Source organism: Musa acuminata, chromosome BXJ3-4 (genome assembly GCF_036884655.1).
Source record: "Musa acuminata AAA Group cultivar baxijiao chromosome BXJ3-4, Cavendish_Baxijiao_AAA, whole genome shotgun sequence".
In the NCBI taxonomy this organism is placed as follows: Eukaryota; Viridiplantae; Streptophyta; class Magnoliopsida; order Zingiberales; family Musaceae; genus Musa; species Musa acuminata.
The window spans coordinates 23,977,628-23,996,153 of NC_088352.1; the positions used below are offsets into that span (position 1 = coordinate 23,977,628).

Below are 18,526 nucleotides of genomic sequence, written 5' to 3' on the forward strand. Positions count from 1 at the left end.
ACTCATATCTACACTCACCTACCTCATGTTACTAACTTAGGTGTCGAAGGAATTAGGTAAGGAAATCTCTCTGGATTTTAGTCTTCGCTTTTACCTCAAACAGTCTTACGCATAAGGATTTGAATTACGTTGGGCTGATCAAGATGTCAATGACTTATTTCTTATATATATTTTTATATATAATATAATTTGTCCAAATACTCTTTTGGTACTAAAGTTTGTAAAGAGTATTAATGATGGCTTAGTTCCAAATATGAGTTAACTGTAACGTATACAAGAACACCCTTGTCGAAGATGTGATTAGGATTAATTTATGTAATTTTATTTTTAGAAATAGAGAGATTAAATATATGATTAGAATTTTAACCATCAAATTTGTGAAAGATGATAGAGAAAATATTCAACTTCAATCACAACTCGACATCTAAATAATTAATCGATGTGATTAGGGGGAACTATCTATAAAAGCAAAATTGGACATGATAATTGAGATTTGATCTCTCTCTCATCACTCCTTAAGGACCTTTGTACAAGAGAGAACACTTGGGACTACACTACTTTGGAAGCTTAGAAGTTCGAGCACGACCAAGGTATCTTATGCGGATGAAGCTACTTAGGATAAGTCAACTATCGATCTCTAATTTTATCAATGTTTTCTTTATGTTAAAAGAAAAGCTCGTAAGCCTTGAACTTCTCTAGTACGAGGCACTAATAAGCACGTTTAGTCTCATGTTATTTTAAAGTAAAAACTAGAGATTTATAAGTGTTAAAGTCACCTTTACCTTTTTAACGTGAATTTTGAAACTATTATGAATGCACAAAATCATCTAAACTTATCCAAAATGAATAATCTCTCGAAACCCACATTGATGATGAATTATCAAAAGAATAATTTTATCAAATGATAAATATGAAATATGAAAACAAGAGGTATATATAAATTACCTATTAATTAATGAATTGAGATTATGAATGGCATATAATTAAAATGAAATTTTTACTCCCTTAGTGACTTCAAAGAAGCCAGCATCAATGCATGTCATCCCTCACCTCATATTGTAGTCCATGTGCATTGATGGTGGGGTTGGCACACCTCACCCATCCATAAACATCATGTCACGTTGGATCATGCCTTGATGTGATTATGGCTCACCTTTCCATCTCGTGGGACAAGCTCACTCGTCCAAACGGATTGTGTGAGAAGTATGGTTAAGAGGGGCCATTAATGTTCAAGGACACATCCATTGATTGATTCAAGTCATAATTGACCTCGATATAGGAGAGCTTTCAATAGCACATTACCAAAGCATGGCATTTGACTTGACCAAAGGATGGAAATTTGAGGGAGTGGCACACACCATGAAGAATTAATGTGGATTGAGTTGATTCAAAAGTGACACATATTATTTTAGATTATTTTAATTTATTTAAAATTATTTCACTTTTTTTTTGTAATATGCATATCGCAATATCTTAAATACGTAGTTCCCAATTTATCAGTGACTCCAAAGCACTATGATAGAAAGATCCAAGTTTGCATAATTGAATGCAAAATCCTAAAGCTAACACCTCATTAACTTTCTCATGCATAGAATTAGAATGTATGCATCTGAGTAATGTAGTAAACACGTTATATATATATATATATATATATATATATATATATACAGTTGTAATCCAAATGACTGTATGCATGTCTTTATCATTCAAACCACATAAACTCCCTCCTCTCTCTCTCTCTCTCTCTCTCTCTCTCTCTCTCAGCCATTCAAATGGCAGAGACTTCATCAACGCTGATAGCCTTCTTCTTCCTCCTCTCCCTCGCTGTCATCACCGCAACTCTACCTTCCACTCTGATCGAAGAACTGAACAAGCCCCCGCCGCCGGAATTCACTGCACTCGTCTCCACCTGCGCCCGAGACCCGTCTCTCCGCTAATGCAACGCTGTGACCACTGACCTCGCCGGCATCTACAAGTCCACCGTCGTCGCTCGCCATCTCTGCGCTGAGTCCAGCAATCCGGACTGCAACTTCTCCTTCGCCAAGATCGACCTCTGGTCGCGCCCCCGCGTCGCACCTCTGTACCTCTCCTTCGCCTTCCTCTGGTCCTACTGCCCCTCCTCGATACGGACCATCGACCTCGCCAACAACTCCCTCCATGTCGCGTTCCCGTCGGATGTGCTCCGTTGCTCCCAGATCCAGTCCCTCGATCTGAGCCACCACCTGCTTGTTGGGGACGTTCCTTTGGCGGGCCTCGCGAGCCTTGCGAACCTCTCCTTCTTGAACCTGTCTTACAATCGATTCTCCGGGTGCAACAGAGAAGGAGTCGAACTCTTCAGGAGGTTCGACTCGTCAAGCTTCATTCATTCGGGACTCCTGCCGGGGGATCACCGCCATAGTTCCGAGATCACGGCGACCATCTTGTTGCTGGTAGGAGTCTTGGTCTCAGTCCTATCGGTGGTTGGCTTAATCGGCCGGCTGCTACTGCGTTAGAGGAGAGACAAGTTCACGACGGCAATGCTACGGAAAGCAACCAATGGGTTCTCGGAGACTCTGGTGAGGAAGGCGGACGGGGAAGACGTGTACATAGTCAGACTAAGAGATGGAGCAGAAATCGAGGTTCATGTGCAGAGAGGAAATGCTTTTCGTCGAACGTTCGGCGAAGATTGCAGGATTCTTGCGCAACTGAGGCACAAGAACGTAGCCAAGGTGATCGGGTGGTGCGATCGGAGGGATATGCAAGCTGTAGTGACGGAAGGCGTCCATGTCCGCAGCGTGGAGGAGTGGTTGGTGGTGGCTCCGCCATGGAAGCAAAGGCTGAAGGTGATGATGGGGGTCATGGACGGCATCTGCTACCTCGACGAACACTGGCCTCGCGTTGGGTACGACCTGAGGACCAGAAGCGTATTGCTGAGGGAAGACATCGAGCCTTCGATCTGCAAGTTCAAGTTCCGAAATCCGGATTCCGAATCCACGAGTAAGCCTTCGTGTTCCTTGCCATACCATCACTTGATCTACTCACCGAGCAATCTCCTTTGGTCATCTGGTTCGTAGACGTATACTGGCTCGGCATGTTCGTCTTGGAGGTGGTGGCCAACAAGAGGCCAAGGGAAGCTTTGGAAGCAAGCGAAACAGGGTTCATAGATTGGGTGAGGCTGCAGTGTCCTGCACAGATGAAGAAGGTGGGTGGATGAGAAGATGAAGAAGCTCACTGCGGCTTCTTTCGAGCAAATCAAGCAGGTCACCGCCGTCGCCTTGGAGTGCACCGACGTATCAGCCGAGGGATCGCCGACCATGAAGCACGTCTCGAGGATGCTTCGTAGAGCTTGTGTACCGAGCTCGGCGCAGGCCGTTCATGGCCATCATCATCATCACCACCATCATCATCAACAGGCGTGATTAGGATCAGCAGCAGAGAGAGGCAAACGAGAACATCACCAGTGAGTGAAGAATTGTGTGTTGCATAACATTTACTTGTTCGTCGTTCTTCATATGTTGTGCGTGCTGCACGGCATCTCAGCCTGAAGGGATTATGAGAACTTGATAGTTTGACGAGGAGAGAGAGAGAGAGAGAGAGAGAGAGACCTACATGAATCATGAGGTGGCCTCAAAACACAAGATTTGGTGCTTTGTACTGTTGATTTCCTGCATCCTGCAGCAAAACTCAATTGATCATGTAGTGGTCTTTCAAGTTATCTGAGCACTAATGGCAGTCCATGTGATCCTCTTTCATGCTCTACCACCAAAGTCCTGCTCAAATGACTCCAGTTTAATGACAACCAATAAAAATAAAATAAAATAAAATATTTCTATTTGATTTTTTTCCCTTTTTTTTTTTTTACTTGTCAATTCAAAACCTAACAACTATTGAGTATTCTGCATTAGAACTACTGGTCTAACCGGGAGAATGATCAGAACAACGCTGAATATGATAAGCTAATAGGCCATTAAGAATAGTTAATCCCAAGTGAATCACTAGTTATCTTTTTACCAAGCTGATATGAACTAATTTAAAAAGCGAAATACGTTAAAAAAAAATCAAGAAATACTCTAAAATATTAAAATATAAAAAAAAAATATAATATAATTATTTAAATACAAATATGATATTAAATAAATCTAATTAATTGTTTTATACACTTATCATTTATCCTGAAACCTTAATAATAATTTTAAATAAATAAATATTAACAATGTTAAAATTTAAATAATATATTATCAATCTAATAATAATAATTTTAAATAAATAAGAATTAACCGTATTAAAATCTAAATAATATATTATCAATGTAGTAAATAAAGATTGATTTATATAATAGTTAACAATCTATTATTAATAATATATCATTTATTATTAACAATAGTTAGAGGAGGATGAAAAAATACTATTAACTAATAGAATGGGAGAAAAATATTACTGATAATGAAAAATGAAAAAGGAGAAAACAATGATGATGAATAAAACTACGTAAGATAGAAGATCCAAATATACGCAAAGGAACATGTGATCCCCTCCCTCGATAAAAGAAAAACTACACAAGGAGCAATGACGAAAAGAAGTTATGAGCCATCAACGATAGAAGAAGAAGGCTCGATCTATTACGTCTATGATGGAACAATGACAAAAAAAACATTAGCAACGAAAGCAAAAGCAATACTAGGTTTGGCTCAAGATCGCAAGGGTATATAAGGATAGCTTTTGCGAGTAAAAAAGTAAAAAATTTATTAGTTGAATTAATTCTTGAACAAAACCATACTTATAAATCTACTACAATTGCTTTATTTGAACCAAGCGCTCAACCGAGGGACACGATGCCTAGGTTCAAGCAAGCGCCTTGAAGCACACCACCTGATCCACCCATGAGATGCTCAAGCCTCACCTTGCCTGGTCAGGATGCCTAGGCCAGCACCCAATAAGAGAAAAAACCTTATAAAGCACATAAACCCCATACAAAGTAATCTGTCATCAAGATCCAACTTGTTGAGCCTAATCCGCTTATCCAATCATCCTCATGTCTTATCAGTCAATCTAAGTATTAGGACTAACTAGAGGTGTTATAACCCCTTCCACATAGGAGTATAGAGTATCCACCAAAGCACCAAGTATAAAACCAATAAAAGATATCAAAGGCATTCGATTAAATTGGAAATATTGTCTTCAAACAAAATCATTGCAGACAAAGCAGAATCATAAAGATCAGACGGCATCATCAGGAAAAGAGTTAGCTTCCAATGATACACCCCACCATCATGTCGAGAACTTAATCTAAATCGGCCACCTTCATAACTGAGATGTGATGGATGCAGTTCAACCCTGGCTACCTACTTTGATCTCTGCCGCATCTTTCGGCGTTTCCTCTTGAGCCTCCTCATTCGCTTCTTCTTCCACTGCATGAGAAAGCATGGCTAAAGTTAGAGATACCATTAATAAATTGTTGTTTCATAAGTACAAAAGAGGGTGCTCAAAATCATCAACGCAAATCAAGATGATTCACAAACTTAAACTAAAAAATTTTACGGAAAAATAGATAAAAAGCACACATTTCAGAACAATCATCATCAAAGGGCAGAAGAGAAAACAGAAAACATGTATAATGTACATAATAAGCCTCATTAGCTGACCTATTATCATCATCAAAGGGCAGAAGAGAAAACAGAAAACATGTATAATGTACATAAAAAACCTCATTATCTGACCTACTAGATAGCTTGGGACAGATCACCAAGTCCTGAACTAATACACAGAACAGTCCAGACCTCTAAGCCTGAAATTCCTTATTTGTTGTTAAGAAAAAATGATACATATTACAACATAGGGGCAAAAAAGGTTTAAAAAAGGACAGTAGTCACATGTCCTAATCAAATTAATAAAAGAAAGAAATCAGACTTAACTTTTTAGTACAAAGGTTGATAGTTATACATCTCAAATTTTATTTTTTTTTGGCTAGCAGGAACCATAGTAATAACAATAACAACAATGTTGTATCGTAAAATTCAACTGCAAAGTAACCAGGTAAAAACATGATATTCCACAGCAAAGATGAGAAGCATCAAACCACATAAAGCTTTACTTTTTCAATGAATCCTCAACCCATTTCATGTCTTAACCAAGATAATATAAGCAGATCATTGTTTCACCACTATCCTTATTTCCGTTCCAAACTACAATTAAAAAGAAGCTAAATATAAGCCTTACTTAGAACTTAATGAATGTACAAGCCATGTCGTTCTTGCTGGATCGGAGTCAAATTCCAAAGTAGAATAACCTTTTAGGGAATGGACAGAACTCTTGTTTGTTCTGGTGTTTGAGGCAGATACACTTACCAAAGCTTTTCCTATCAGAGAATATTAGGTTGTTAATTAACAAAAATTAGAAGAAACAAAAATACTCATACTCCTAACTTGCTAAAACACAATAATAAAAAACTATAAATGGATATAACATTAAAAGATGACAAAACACCAGTGTGAGGGAGAGGGAGATGAGGGACATGCAATTTGCATGGCACAGTCAATTTCTTCAACCCAAAGCTCAACCAAATTCCGAGCAACTGAAGCTAGACTTACTTTAATATGACCCAACAGAAACCTAAGCGAACCCTACTCAAGAACGAATCTCGCCGTGGAAGACTACATCTGCCTCGAACTAGTTAGATCAGTCATGTAAATATAAAACGGAGATATACCGAGGCATATTACATCTCTCTAGATGTGATGTAAAAATATACGATCTGATTGGAGATAAGGCCTTCACGTCAGGAAGTACGAAGAAAAAATCACGCTTTCAGGCCGAACTCGACTTTGAATGAGCATGAAAATATGTATTTACGAATCCAAATATAACCTAGCTGACGGATGGACACCCAAATAGATCAAGATTTTGGGATGAAATTTCTCAAGTAAATTGATTGTCTATATAAGCAATAATACGATTCAACCGTAAAAATAAAAGGGAACAACTGGAGAAACCAATCATCGTAAAGAAACCCTAATTATCAAAGAAAAATCTCAACACCTTGTTATAAGATCACAGAAGAATGCTACTTTATTACGATTAACACCGCGACATCGAGAACAACAGCCTGATCCGACATCCCGAGCAACGAAATCGTAAGCAAAAGAACAATGAACCTTCCAATCAAAGCAAATTGAGCTGCAATTTTCAGCACCCTGAGAACAAGATCAGATCTCTACCTTCGCCCTCATCTATGCGGTACTTCCGACGCCTTCCCTCGCCCCTTCCCCTCCCCCGACGCCGTGTGACGCGAAAGACGGCTTATCCGCTCCCTTTATAGCCTGAACCAAACCCTAAGGGTAATCTAGTCATCGCGAGGTACATGGTGCGAACCCGGTCGAATGGCCCATGGGTCGAGCCTCGACTCGTTTAATTGGGCCATAATTGGGCCACAATCCTTTTAATCCGCATAGTACCATGAAACATTTGATTTATGGGGAACCAAATCGAATGCCTGAAATAATTAATCCAATCAGGTCGTTTTCAATTATAACGATTAAATTATTCTAATTCGAATAACGAATTGTAATTTTACTTGAGATTGGTAAATGATGTACTTTTTTAGGTTAGCAAAATAACATATAAAAAGATTAATTTGCAAATTTTTGTCACTTATTTATCATTTTGTATAAATTCCTGATTATGAAAATATTATGAAAGGCCAAAACTATTTCGATATTTTCCTTCTTTTTTTTTTTTGGTTGCCAATCCATGCAAAACTCAGCTTTACTGTTCCAACAACAATTCCTTCACTTTCTTCTGCATTGCCCCCATCAAATCAACCTGCAAAGCAGGAGTTCTAACCTTTTTTTACTTGCATTTGTTTCCATATTATGATATTAAAGAAATGAAGCAAGGCAGATTTTTTTTTACAAATATCAGATCAAATCAAAGATCCAACCTGTACTTACAAATTGAACAAAAATGCAACACACCACACAGGGTCATAGTAGTTAGCTTTTACTTAGAAAAATGGAGATAGAGGTGCATGCTCTGTCTATGATTATGTACACATCAAAGTGTCTCCATTTACACCTTGAGACCTCCTACCTCAGTTTTAGTCTGAGAGAAAATAGAAAACTTCATACAATCATACTAAAAGCTTCAGGATTCTGTCCCATACTACTCTATCTACACGCTCGTTTTATTTTTCGATTATGAGCATCAGAAGCTAAATGACTGCTTCAAACAAAGAAGACCATTTGTCTGTCGCCGCTAAAAGGAACTCCAGGTTACTTTTAGTCAAGATCCGATGTAGATCTCCCCTGCGGAAGTTGCATACTTGCAATGTCCTCTCTTGGTAAATCATAGATGCCATTGTTACTTTCACAGGTTTGTCCAAATTGAGAATCATCATGTAGTAATGGTTGAGTTGATTTCCTATTTGTCCTGAAGACCAAGTAAAGAATCGCAGCTACATATACCAGCATGCCTGAGAAACCAAAAACTCCAGCAAATGCAATGGATACGGTATGCAACCCGCTGTGCAAAAGTAAATTGATGAAGCCAGTGACGAGATAGTAGGTATTAATGATCACGATCAGCGAGCTTATTATCCATGTGGTTGCTGCAATCTGCAGCGGCAACAACAAATTACTTTGTTATGAAATATGATGATCGAATATAAAAGAGAAACAATATATTAATTTTCCAATGCACGGATATCATTCCACGGTAAATGACAACCAAATGAAAACTAAGCAAATTATGAATAGTTTGTGCAACAAACTGAACCTTTAAAAATTAGTTAACCTACAGCAGACAAGTGGGGTGGCTTAAGAACAGCTGCCATCTTGGTACGTACTAAAATTTCTAGACAATGAAAGACTTACCATGAGAGAATTGGCATGTGAACCCATCTTGGTCTTACTGCTGGTAAACTTGAGAAGTGGAACCAGAGCAAAAGGAAGCTCAAATGATAAAATCATCTGCATAAGATGAATAAATATCAGCATCAAGATGATCCTAGACAATGCATTCAGTTGCAACAAAACTACAACGATCATTCTTTTTTTTAAAATAAGTTAAAAACTTGAAACGTTCTGCAAAAGTTTGGCCTTTAATAGAAATGCCACAAACAAATCATATTAGGACAATTAAATAGCTAATATAACCCTATTTAACATTAGTTTTAATGCAGCAAGAACTATGCATTGGATCCCATGTAGAAATAGAGGTAGTATTCTCAAAAGCACTGCTAATCACGAGTCTATCAACCCGTGTGAAGTGGTATGATAAAGTTAATTTCGAAATTTTTACTTTATCGCAAACAATTTCACTTAGGATTAAAGATGTAGAAGGCAGGAAATATACGGAAAAGAGACTATCGACAATCCCGAAAATCAACAAATTATGTTAGATAAACAAATAACTAATTGATCTTCAAAAAATCTTTAAATAGTCTTATCACTATTCAAAACTCATAAATTATGCTGGATATTTGAGAAGATAATCTAAGTGACATTAGTTTGGCAAGAGATAACTTGTTAATACTACTTAATAGTGATTGACCCAAAATCACATCTATCTTATAAAATTCCCACTCAAAGATTTTCATTGTTTTCTTTTAATGCTGAGTAAGAGTATATTATTAATAAAGAGATCATGAAAGGAAAATTGGGGGTCTTAATACCGAGGCAATAATAATCAACTTTCCAGCTGCTGTGGAGCCACCAATTAACGCAACTATTAGACTTGGCACAATCGCCAAGGATCGAGTCAACAGGTTCCTTATCCATGGTGTGATTCGTAGATCAAGAAACCCCTGCAAAGGAAATAAGTTCTAGTTTACACTTTCAAGATAATCAAATTATGAAACACAGTTCACTTGCAAGTTGCAAGCACTTAATGGAAACTGAAGAACACAAATCAAATTCCAAATCATTTAAGAAATGTCTATAAGGAGAAAGCAAAGAGTTGAGTCACACATACATGGAAAAATCTGGAGAGGGGGGATGACCACCATTATTAAGTTTAGAATTACATATTAATCCATGAAGAGGTAACTCTCTCCTCTTAAGGAAAGAAAATTTTGATATCTCTAAATTGGAAGATTTATAATAAATGGAGTATTCAGAGAGACACGACTTGGAGATAGAGAGAGAGAGAGAAGTATTTTTACTACAGCTTCTTTCTTTATTAGATTTAGTGGAAAAACTGGATGAAGATTCAAAAAACTTCCATGAAATATTAGTGCTCCTTCAGAACTTTATATTTCCCTTGAGCTTTAAGGGTTCACTCACAAATTCAAGAATCTTACCAGACAAGGCTAAGGTGCTATAGATAAGTATTTCATTTGCAAGATCAGTGGAGATGATATTAGTCACCTGATGCTAAATTGTTCTTATCTTTTGGATCATGGAAGGTCTGATTTAAAGCTCTTAATATCTTCCAGTAAGTTCTGCAGATTTGTGGCAGCTTTAAAATAGAAATTTCCCAAAATATATGTTGCAGGACGGGCACATGCTTAGTTAATGGCAAATTTCGTACAATGAATATTATCATCTTGGAGAAAGATAATATCAGTTCATAAAATTTATAAGAAACTAGATGCACTTTCAGATCTTACAGTAATTTGGTTGTAACATAGCATTAGAATCTGGGGACAGCCAGAAATATAAGCTGGTCCTATCTTCTTGGAATATTTTCAAAACAACTGGTAAAGACCTTTGTAGTTATGTTTTCTTTTCTTTATATATATTTATGTAATCTTTAAGAGTAGGAGAGTAGGGTTCAAGTCAGGAAACAGTCTCTCTAAATATAGAGGTCTCTCCCCAAATGCCTCATTGGTGAGAACCCCGTGGACTAGATTCACCCTTTAATAATATTTGAGAATCACTACCTTTTTCTTAAAACAATAGTAGGACTTAAATATTTTGATTCCATAGTTTTTCTATGGAACTTTTGATCTCTTATTTTTCTTATGTATAGGTATTTCATCAGAGTTTTACTATATTTATCAATCTCCACTTAATCATTATGATTTTGTAAAATAAGTAACTAGCCAATACTTCCAATCCTACCTCTTTAGCAAAGGCCTTTTTGAGACTCCTACAAGGCTCTTATAGAATTGTTTAGCTTGTGTTCCGCATTTTCTCACAAAGTGAAATTATAAAGCCACTTTCAATTTCAAGTGTGTGCATACATACATACATACATACATTTTTATGTAACTATCTTGTGTAACTATCTTGAAGAATTTTTTGGTCTTCAAATTTTGATCTATAATACAATCAAATATCTCCTCTTTTTCTCTATTAACAAGTTTCTATGCTGAATATGAACTATCTGGCCTCTCTCTGAGTAATTTACACCTTTTTTATGTATCGCATACTATTTACTGTCAAGCTCATCATATGCTCTTTTGGCACAAACTTTTCTTGTAATCATCACATCAACAGCATTCCTCCTTATAGATTAAGCCACTATATTTCGAGTTTTGGATCTGCCAAGAGCATGCAATTATAATATTGATGCATAATTTTCAACTGCAGAAAGAAAAAGGACTTAGTTATCTAGCAACCAAAATTAAATGTTTGAATTTATGTGTTCTTAGTCACCTTTGTAATAACATTAAAACAGATCTTTCTGTATATATGTTGTCGTATTAGATCTACCTTCACAATCGTCCATACTTACAGAGCAATGAAAAACTCGATCCATCATTTGCTATAAAATACTTCTTAAGAGTTACTTTCTATTTGTGAAAACCAAACTAAAAGATAAGGCAGCTATAATATTTAACAAGAGAAATGCTAAGAGAGCAAAAACCTGCATGACATATTGTCCAGCATATGTTCCTGTAATTGTAGAACTTTGACCAGATGCCAATAAGGCAATTGCAAATAACTTGGAACTCCAGTTCCCAAGGACATTCTGAAATAAGAGAACTAATGAGCTTGTGTCGTGAGTTCTTAGAAACGAGAGCTAAAATGAATAAAGAATCACCAGTATTTTCAAGTGTTGAAAAACTCTAATAACCATTTAAGATACAGACAGAGGTTCCTTAGGCAGTAAAAGATTAGTTTCTAAGTAATCTAGACATAGTACATTGCAATGTGCTATCGTAAAAGTAATTTCTAAACTTCTAAGTGATAGAATGGGCTTCTTTTGGTGGTGAGAAACAAAGAAATTTTTAAGAGAGAAAAAGAAGATACAATTTTATTTAATTACAAAGATGGTAGTTGAACCTAGTAACCTGTAAAACCGGGTCACCATTATGGACCATAGGATTATGTTCCAATGGAACATGCTTGGTGCTTACCTCCTCTTGAAGTGGTCATTTTTAAAGAGTAAATGCCCAGTGATAACTGTCTTATCTACCATAAGTGAGATCTGCTATTTTCCGTGGAGGGAGTCACTCCTAAAAGATTTCAAGGGTGTGTTGCTTCTGACAAACCTAATATATGGGCACCGTATGTGTGTATTCCACATCCATATATCAATCAGATCTATGGGGAACCATATCATCACTGGTAATTTTCAGGGTTACTTCAATCATACTTAATAGATTTTGCATCAAAAATTAAAAAGCAAAATGTAGAGATGATTACATTTTTGAAGGCTTGAAATATATAAGTTGACAATGCCAATGAATCCATGAGCCTGACAGTCATCAGCATAAGATATATTATTTATGAGTGCCAGTCCAGGAAGACTGTGCATATAGGTCCTGAACTTTAAATGCCTAACTAGATCTCCGTGTTCAAAACTACCCCCTAAAAGGAATATAAGATAATAGAAAATGCATTTTGGATTGCAGATATATTCCATAAAGTAGCGGTAGTCTAGTACATACTCTCAACAAAAATGATGCTTTATTAAGGTCAAGATCACTGCAGTTTCTCTGATCTTCAGGATTCAGACCTTCCGAGCTACAAACAGCACCACTTACAGAAATAACAGATACATTAATGAGAAAAGCCACTGCAAGAGCGAATGCACTTTCAATAATATAAAACCTGCATGCTTCCTGCAAAAAGGAAGATATAATAAGTGACAGGCAGCATCCTTTAGAATTCTATTAAATGTAAAAGATCAAAACACCAAGAATCCATGTATAAAAAATTTTGAATTTCATCTTCCCAAAGAAATAAGTCTTCAACTATATTTGATTACAATGAATAAAGAAAAAGTCAAAGAGAAGCAAGAAAAAATGGATCTGAAAAACAAGAGCTAAACTTCACTTTAATTCCATGAATTGAGCGTGGTATTTTCCTAGAGAGCACCAGTGCTGAATGAAGGAAAAGGTTGTGCCTGCATTAGTTCACATGATAAGCCTGAAACCTCCATCTAGCAAATGAGATAAACCAGAATGTTTATGAGAAACTTACGGCATCACCATGGCACCAAGCAAAGAGATAGCAAGACCAGTAGCACCATTTCCTTTAAGTTGAGGAACAAAAAGTCCCTTAAGAACTTCTGAAGACTTTGGCTTTGCATAGCCAAGTTCAGCAAAAAAACAGCCAGCCATTGTAAGCACCAGAAAAGCTATAAAAAATTCAAGTTTCCGAACCTGCAGGAAGTTTTATAGATGTAGTCAGCAATAGTACTAATAGCATTAGGTAACTACAAGCAGAATTTTTGAAATTGTCTTCCTTAATAGCTAGTTAGCTGAAACTTTCTACAGATCAACTTCAGTTTCCAGCCTAATCAGAAAACAACCTTTTAAGTTGTCTTTCTTTTGATTTGAAGTTGTTCATATTATATAAAAGAGTCAGACAAATTATCAAAAGATGAGTGAAAAAGAAACATTACCCCATACTGCTGTAGTAATAGCAGCAGCAAAGTACTAAGACCTGTAAGAAGAACACCACACCATACAGGGATCTTGAAGAGCATGTTCAAAGCAAAAGCTGTTCCAATAACTGCAAAGAACAAAGAAAGATAAAAGCCTGAACACTGGTAATTACAGAAAGGTGGCACATTTTTGAAAAAAAGAATGGTAGCACATGGTTTGCAAAAAGAATGAATGGTGAACATTTGTCTTGGGTGGGTATAGAAAATCTTGATGAGCTTATAAAATTCATATTTCAAGATAAAATGAGAAAAAAAATCATTTCAGATGACATGTACATATGTTAAGTAGGTGGGACAAGAACAGGTAGAGGGAGAACTAAGAAGATCTTACTAAAGTTATAAATATAAATATAAATGCTCTTGATTTAATTAAATATATTGTTTTTTTACATAGTTCAATGATGACAAAAGATCAATGTAGTTGACCCAAGTAGGTAAGACATTATGGCATGTTGTTGTTGTTATTGTTGTTGTAATACAACTCAAGTTTCATCGTAGAAATTATTTATAATGCATGCATTAGTATCTGTCAAGGATTCAAACAATAGACAGTTTCCTAGGGCAATTATAACATAGAAGGTGACAATATTAGAGAATGCTTTATTTATATAGGAAACATTAAGCATCTTACAAAGAACTGAACATTGCTTTATAACAAAAGAAATATGATTAATACAATATGTTTCATGTTATATATTAGAATGGATCTCAAATGGAGGAACAATTCCTAATGTAGTCTAAAGCAGAATGTACGTAAGGATTATTGGCAAGAAAATTCATCAAAGCCCACCCTAGAGTGAATTAGTTCAACAATTTACTATACCTTATCACAATTGGGTATTAGTCTCACTCATTCCAATAATTCTTTTATTAGGATTATGTAAATTGGAACTCAGATCATCAAAGATTATTTATAGTCAGTGTAGTCAAAGGCACCAAGGTGCCAAAATACCCGAGGTGCTAGGCACTTGCCCGAGCAAAGCGAAGCACTTCTGAATATTAAGTTGACTCTCTAAATATTGGTATACCACTCCACTTTTTGAAACTTTCATCCTATACAAGCATAAAATTAGATTAAATAAATTTTATTATGAAGAGAAAAAAGAAAATGAAGCTCAAAAAATTGATACCTTCAGGAATATCACATGCAACAACTGCAAGTTCAGCAAGAACCCACAAGATAAAGTTGGGGATTTTTGGATATTCAGCTCTGCAATGCTCAGCTAAATGCTTTCCTGTCATTGGAAAGTTTTTTTGAAAGACATGTCAACTAAGAAATAACTAGGTAATTGATGTTCTTTGTGGATGCACAGACCTGTGACAACACCTAGCTTGGCTGCGAGCGATTGAATGACCAAGGCAGAACAGGAGGCTAAAAGTATTATCCAGAGTAACTGAACAATAGAAAGAAAATATTAAATATTCTATGCTTAATACACATAGGGTCTTGGACTTGGCACAAATAATTAAATAAGATAGCAACAATCTGTAATAGGATGGGGAAAAACTGATGTACCTCATATGTAAACTGTGCACCTGCCTGCAAGTCAGTTTCAACTGTATATTACAACATGTGAAACAACTATTGATTATGATTGTAACTCAGCCTTGTAAGATGATGGAATTCAGAATAAAAGAAATAAAAGCAACTTACAGTTTCCAGGATCGATATACGCAATGGAGACAAGGAATCCTGGGCCCATATACGCAAACAAATTTTTCCAACTTTTTCTCTACAAATTCACAAATTATGTTAACAATAAAAAGATCATCATCTTTCCAGAATAAAAAAGAGTGGATCTATAAACAGTTAAAACACAACTTGGTGAAGTTGTCCCCTATGAATACTATGCAACAATCTCAACATAATACATACATCACATACATCTAGTTAGGAGAGTCAGTGAAGCACAGTTTAGCACACAAATATATGTGCAGGACAACCTCTGATTAGTCATGTTGCTTAACAACAAAAACAACATAATATATCGAAGTGATTATTTATATACTTAATACACTCTTGTTAGTATTAAACATGATTAAAGCATTACATAGTGTTCAATTAACAAGTTTTATCGTACTTTTAAAAATCTCTGTACCATATATTTATTACATATCCAGATAGCACTATACTGACTAGGCTTATGAAAAGCTTCAATGTGATCTGATACAATCTGACAACTGATCTACTTCAAATCAGGGATGGACTGACACGCAGATCTAGTAACCCTGATCAGACACGTGATACAACATGGATCGGTGTTGATCCAATCAAGGATCTGAACTGACTAAATAATACATATACTACTATTAAGTTTTAACTAGTATATTCTTCATTAATCCATCAAAACTTGATAGAACTGCAACTCACAAGTAGCATTGGAATATAGTGAGATTGGAGTCCAATTCTTAATCAGACTGGACTATAATCATCTTTCGTTTTCGAATCAGGCAAGAATGAGTCAGATCTAGAACTATCCCAGTCAGTTTTATTTATAGTATGCTCCGACACTAATATCAGCCATTAACAAATGAGGATATTCTACCAATGACAAAGCTCATTCTTTCTCAATCTTTCTAAAGTCCAAACATTTTCTTCAATCTTTTACACATTCAGTGAGCTGTTAACTATCATGAATTAGTCTAAAACCAAATCCTAGAAAAAGGCTATAGTTATTTATGTTTGCATGTCTAAGCAAAATTATCAGTAGACACTGGCACATAAGCACCCCACAAAAAAGGACCAAGAAACATCAATGGTGGAAGCACTGAAAAGGGCAGTAAATGTCATCCCTACATATTACTGACATTTGTGCACAAACAGAAGTACATGATGATGATGATGATGATAATAATAATGTCTCTCAGCATAGGAAAATTTACCTCAGGGACAATGATCTGCCCCATCTCAATATCGTCAATCAGAGGAGTTCCACTACCGCGAGAAATACCACGAGTCCCATTGCTCGTGATAAACTGCGACGGCTGAGAGCCACTCATCTCCATCTCTGCCAATACCACCAACAAATCCTTTGAGAATGCGATGCATCAAGAAATAGGCCAGCTCTCAAGCCATTTAAAGGAATAATTTCTGAGAGCCAATTCAATTATATTACAAGTCCTAACTCCTTTTCCCAAACGAACGGCAGGGAAGACAGAATAACGAATCGAATCTCGATCGAAACACTAAGTTCCAGGATTAAAGGAATCGAACACGATCTTGTGGCGGAAGGCTCTTCCTTTAAGCGGCGGAATCGTACTTCAACTTCGCAAAAGAAAGCTTTTTGCACAAAGCGAGATCTAAGAACAAAAAGATAGTGATTATTAACGCCAAGAAAGATGACAGAAGATAAACAAGAGAACCATAGGGCACAAATTCCTCCTAAATTCAATCACAACGAATCAACACGTATGGAAGCAGCAGCAAAAATCAATTGGATAGACGAAGTGAGGTACCGGTCAAGATCGCCGCCATTAGGAATCAATTGGAGAAGCAGGCTAAAAGAAGCACTTTTTTTAACGAAATATCAAGAAATGACGCGCGAGATTGGAGTATAAAGAAACCTTTGGATTCGCGAACGCGTGAGGCTGAAGGAAATCGGAGAAAGAGTTATCAAAATCCCGCCTTTATAGGAGGAGGAGGAGGGATTTGGGTCTCTGAGCGACAAGCAGAGCTCCTTTAAACGCAGGAAAACGAAAACCGGGAACATGGGCGGAGGCCGCCTGTTTACTCCGGTCCACTTCGACCGGACCGGATGAACCAAAGTTGGTGGAATTCAAGTCGTTCTTCCGTTTCTCGTATGTCTTTCTCCCACATCATTTAAGCCTTTTAGTATGATCATATTTCTTTCTAAGGTAATCCTATCAAATCCCATTATAAGTTAAAAAAAAAGATATAATGTATATTTTTATTAGAAATTTTATAGATTTTAATGCAACATTAATTATCCTTCAAATACCAAGCTTTATATCCATCAAAAAATAATAATAATCATTAATGCTTTTAACATTAGAATTTTAATCAACCTTCGATTTATCATTGGCATCTAAAATTTAGAGGGATAAATACAAAATATCTATAAATTAAATTAATTTTTTTTTTTTATCAAATAGCCGAGAATGAAATAGCAGCACTATTGAATATGAATCTATTGGTTTTAATCATAATTATTTCACTGTGAATAAACATATCAACCCCCGAGAAAAGCATCCAACCATTTCCTTCCAACTTTTTGTGCATATAAGCTCGAACCGAGTTATCACGATATAATATATATATATATATATATATATAATCCTCCGCTGAGCAATCTATTTAGCAAATATGGGAAAATTTTATTTTATGCCTTTGAAGTCAATTTCATGACCTATAAAGTGCTGACTTGGAACACCGTAACATTAACGGGAAAAAGTAAGTAAAGAGTAAGAATCATCCGCCGTAACATCGTCTCCTACCATTCACATTAAGGACTGTTTCCTACTCGTGCTAAAAAGCAGCATATAATTTAATTATATATAGAATCTGCACCGCATCAGTCGCACTGCCAATAGTACTTACGACATGAAGGACTAGAATAATGAGATGCTCAAGCAACTTTTATTGGCTCAAACAACTTGCACTTGCAATGCAGACGCTAAAACTTTGCTCTCGCCGTTAGAATCTAACAAGTAGACGATCGATGGTCAATGGTGGACGGTGCAACTCCATCTAGTA

The 18,526-nt window shown here is 36.3% G+C and overlaps 1 protein-coding gene, 1 long non-coding RNA gene and 1 pseudogene across 9 annotated transcripts; 1 reads left to right on the forward strand and 2 right to left on the reverse strand.

The window, feature by feature from the left end:
* The first annotated feature begins 1,772 nt into the window (after nucleotides 1-1,772).
* LOC135635723 (probable LRR receptor-like serine/threonine-protein kinase At2g23950) lies at nucleotides 1,773-3,725 on the forward strand (annotated as a pseudogene).
* A 1,380-nt stretch (nucleotides 3,726-5,105) lies between these two features.
* Nucleotides 5,106-7,277, reverse strand: LOC135635705 (uncharacterized). Of its 2 annotated transcripts, XR_010495712.1 has the most exons (3): nucleotides 7,194-7,275; nucleotides 6,196-6,334; nucleotides 5,106-5,387 (listed from the first exon to the last, which is right to left on the reverse strand). It is a non-coding gene; the product is annotated as an uncharacterized LOC135635705 (long non-coding RNA). The 2 variants fall into 2 exon arrangements; XR_010495713.1 differs by lacking the exon at nucleotides 6,196-6,334 and having other exon boundaries at nucleotides 7,194-7,277.
* A 678-nt stretch (nucleotides 7,278-7,955) lies between these two features.
* On the reverse strand, nucleotides 7,956-17,512 carry LOC135635046 (metal transporter Nramp3-like). 7 transcript variants are annotated; one of them, XM_065145853.1, is made up of 15 exons: nucleotides 17,377-17,512; nucleotides 17,027-17,112; nucleotides 16,696-16,820; nucleotides 15,467-15,545; nucleotides 15,329-15,369; nucleotides 15,128-15,206; nucleotides 14,943-15,047; nucleotides 13,771-13,880; nucleotides 13,347-13,528; nucleotides 13,200-13,269; nucleotides 12,812-12,985; nucleotides 11,785-11,889; nucleotides 9,647-9,778; nucleotides 8,847-8,942; nucleotides 7,956-8,588 (listed from the first exon to the last, which is right to left on the reverse strand). In XM_065145853.1, exons 3-15 carry the CDS (start codon nucleotides 16,816-16,818, stop codon nucleotides 8,253-8,255), a joined length of 1,632 nt encoding a protein of 543 aa, XP_065001925.1. In that variant the 5' UTR covers nucleotides 16,819-16,820; nucleotides 17,027-17,112; nucleotides 17,377-17,512; the 3' UTR covers nucleotides 7,956-8,252. The 7 variants fall into 7 exon arrangements, with proteins under 7 accessions (XP_065001925.1, XP_065001924.1, XP_065001923.1 ...); XM_065145852.1 differs by having other exon boundaries at nucleotides 17,269-17,462; XM_065145851.1 differs by having other exon boundaries at nucleotides 16,939-17,112; nucleotides 17,269-17,462.
* Between the last annotated feature and the right edge of the window lie 1,014 nt (nucleotides 17,513-18,526).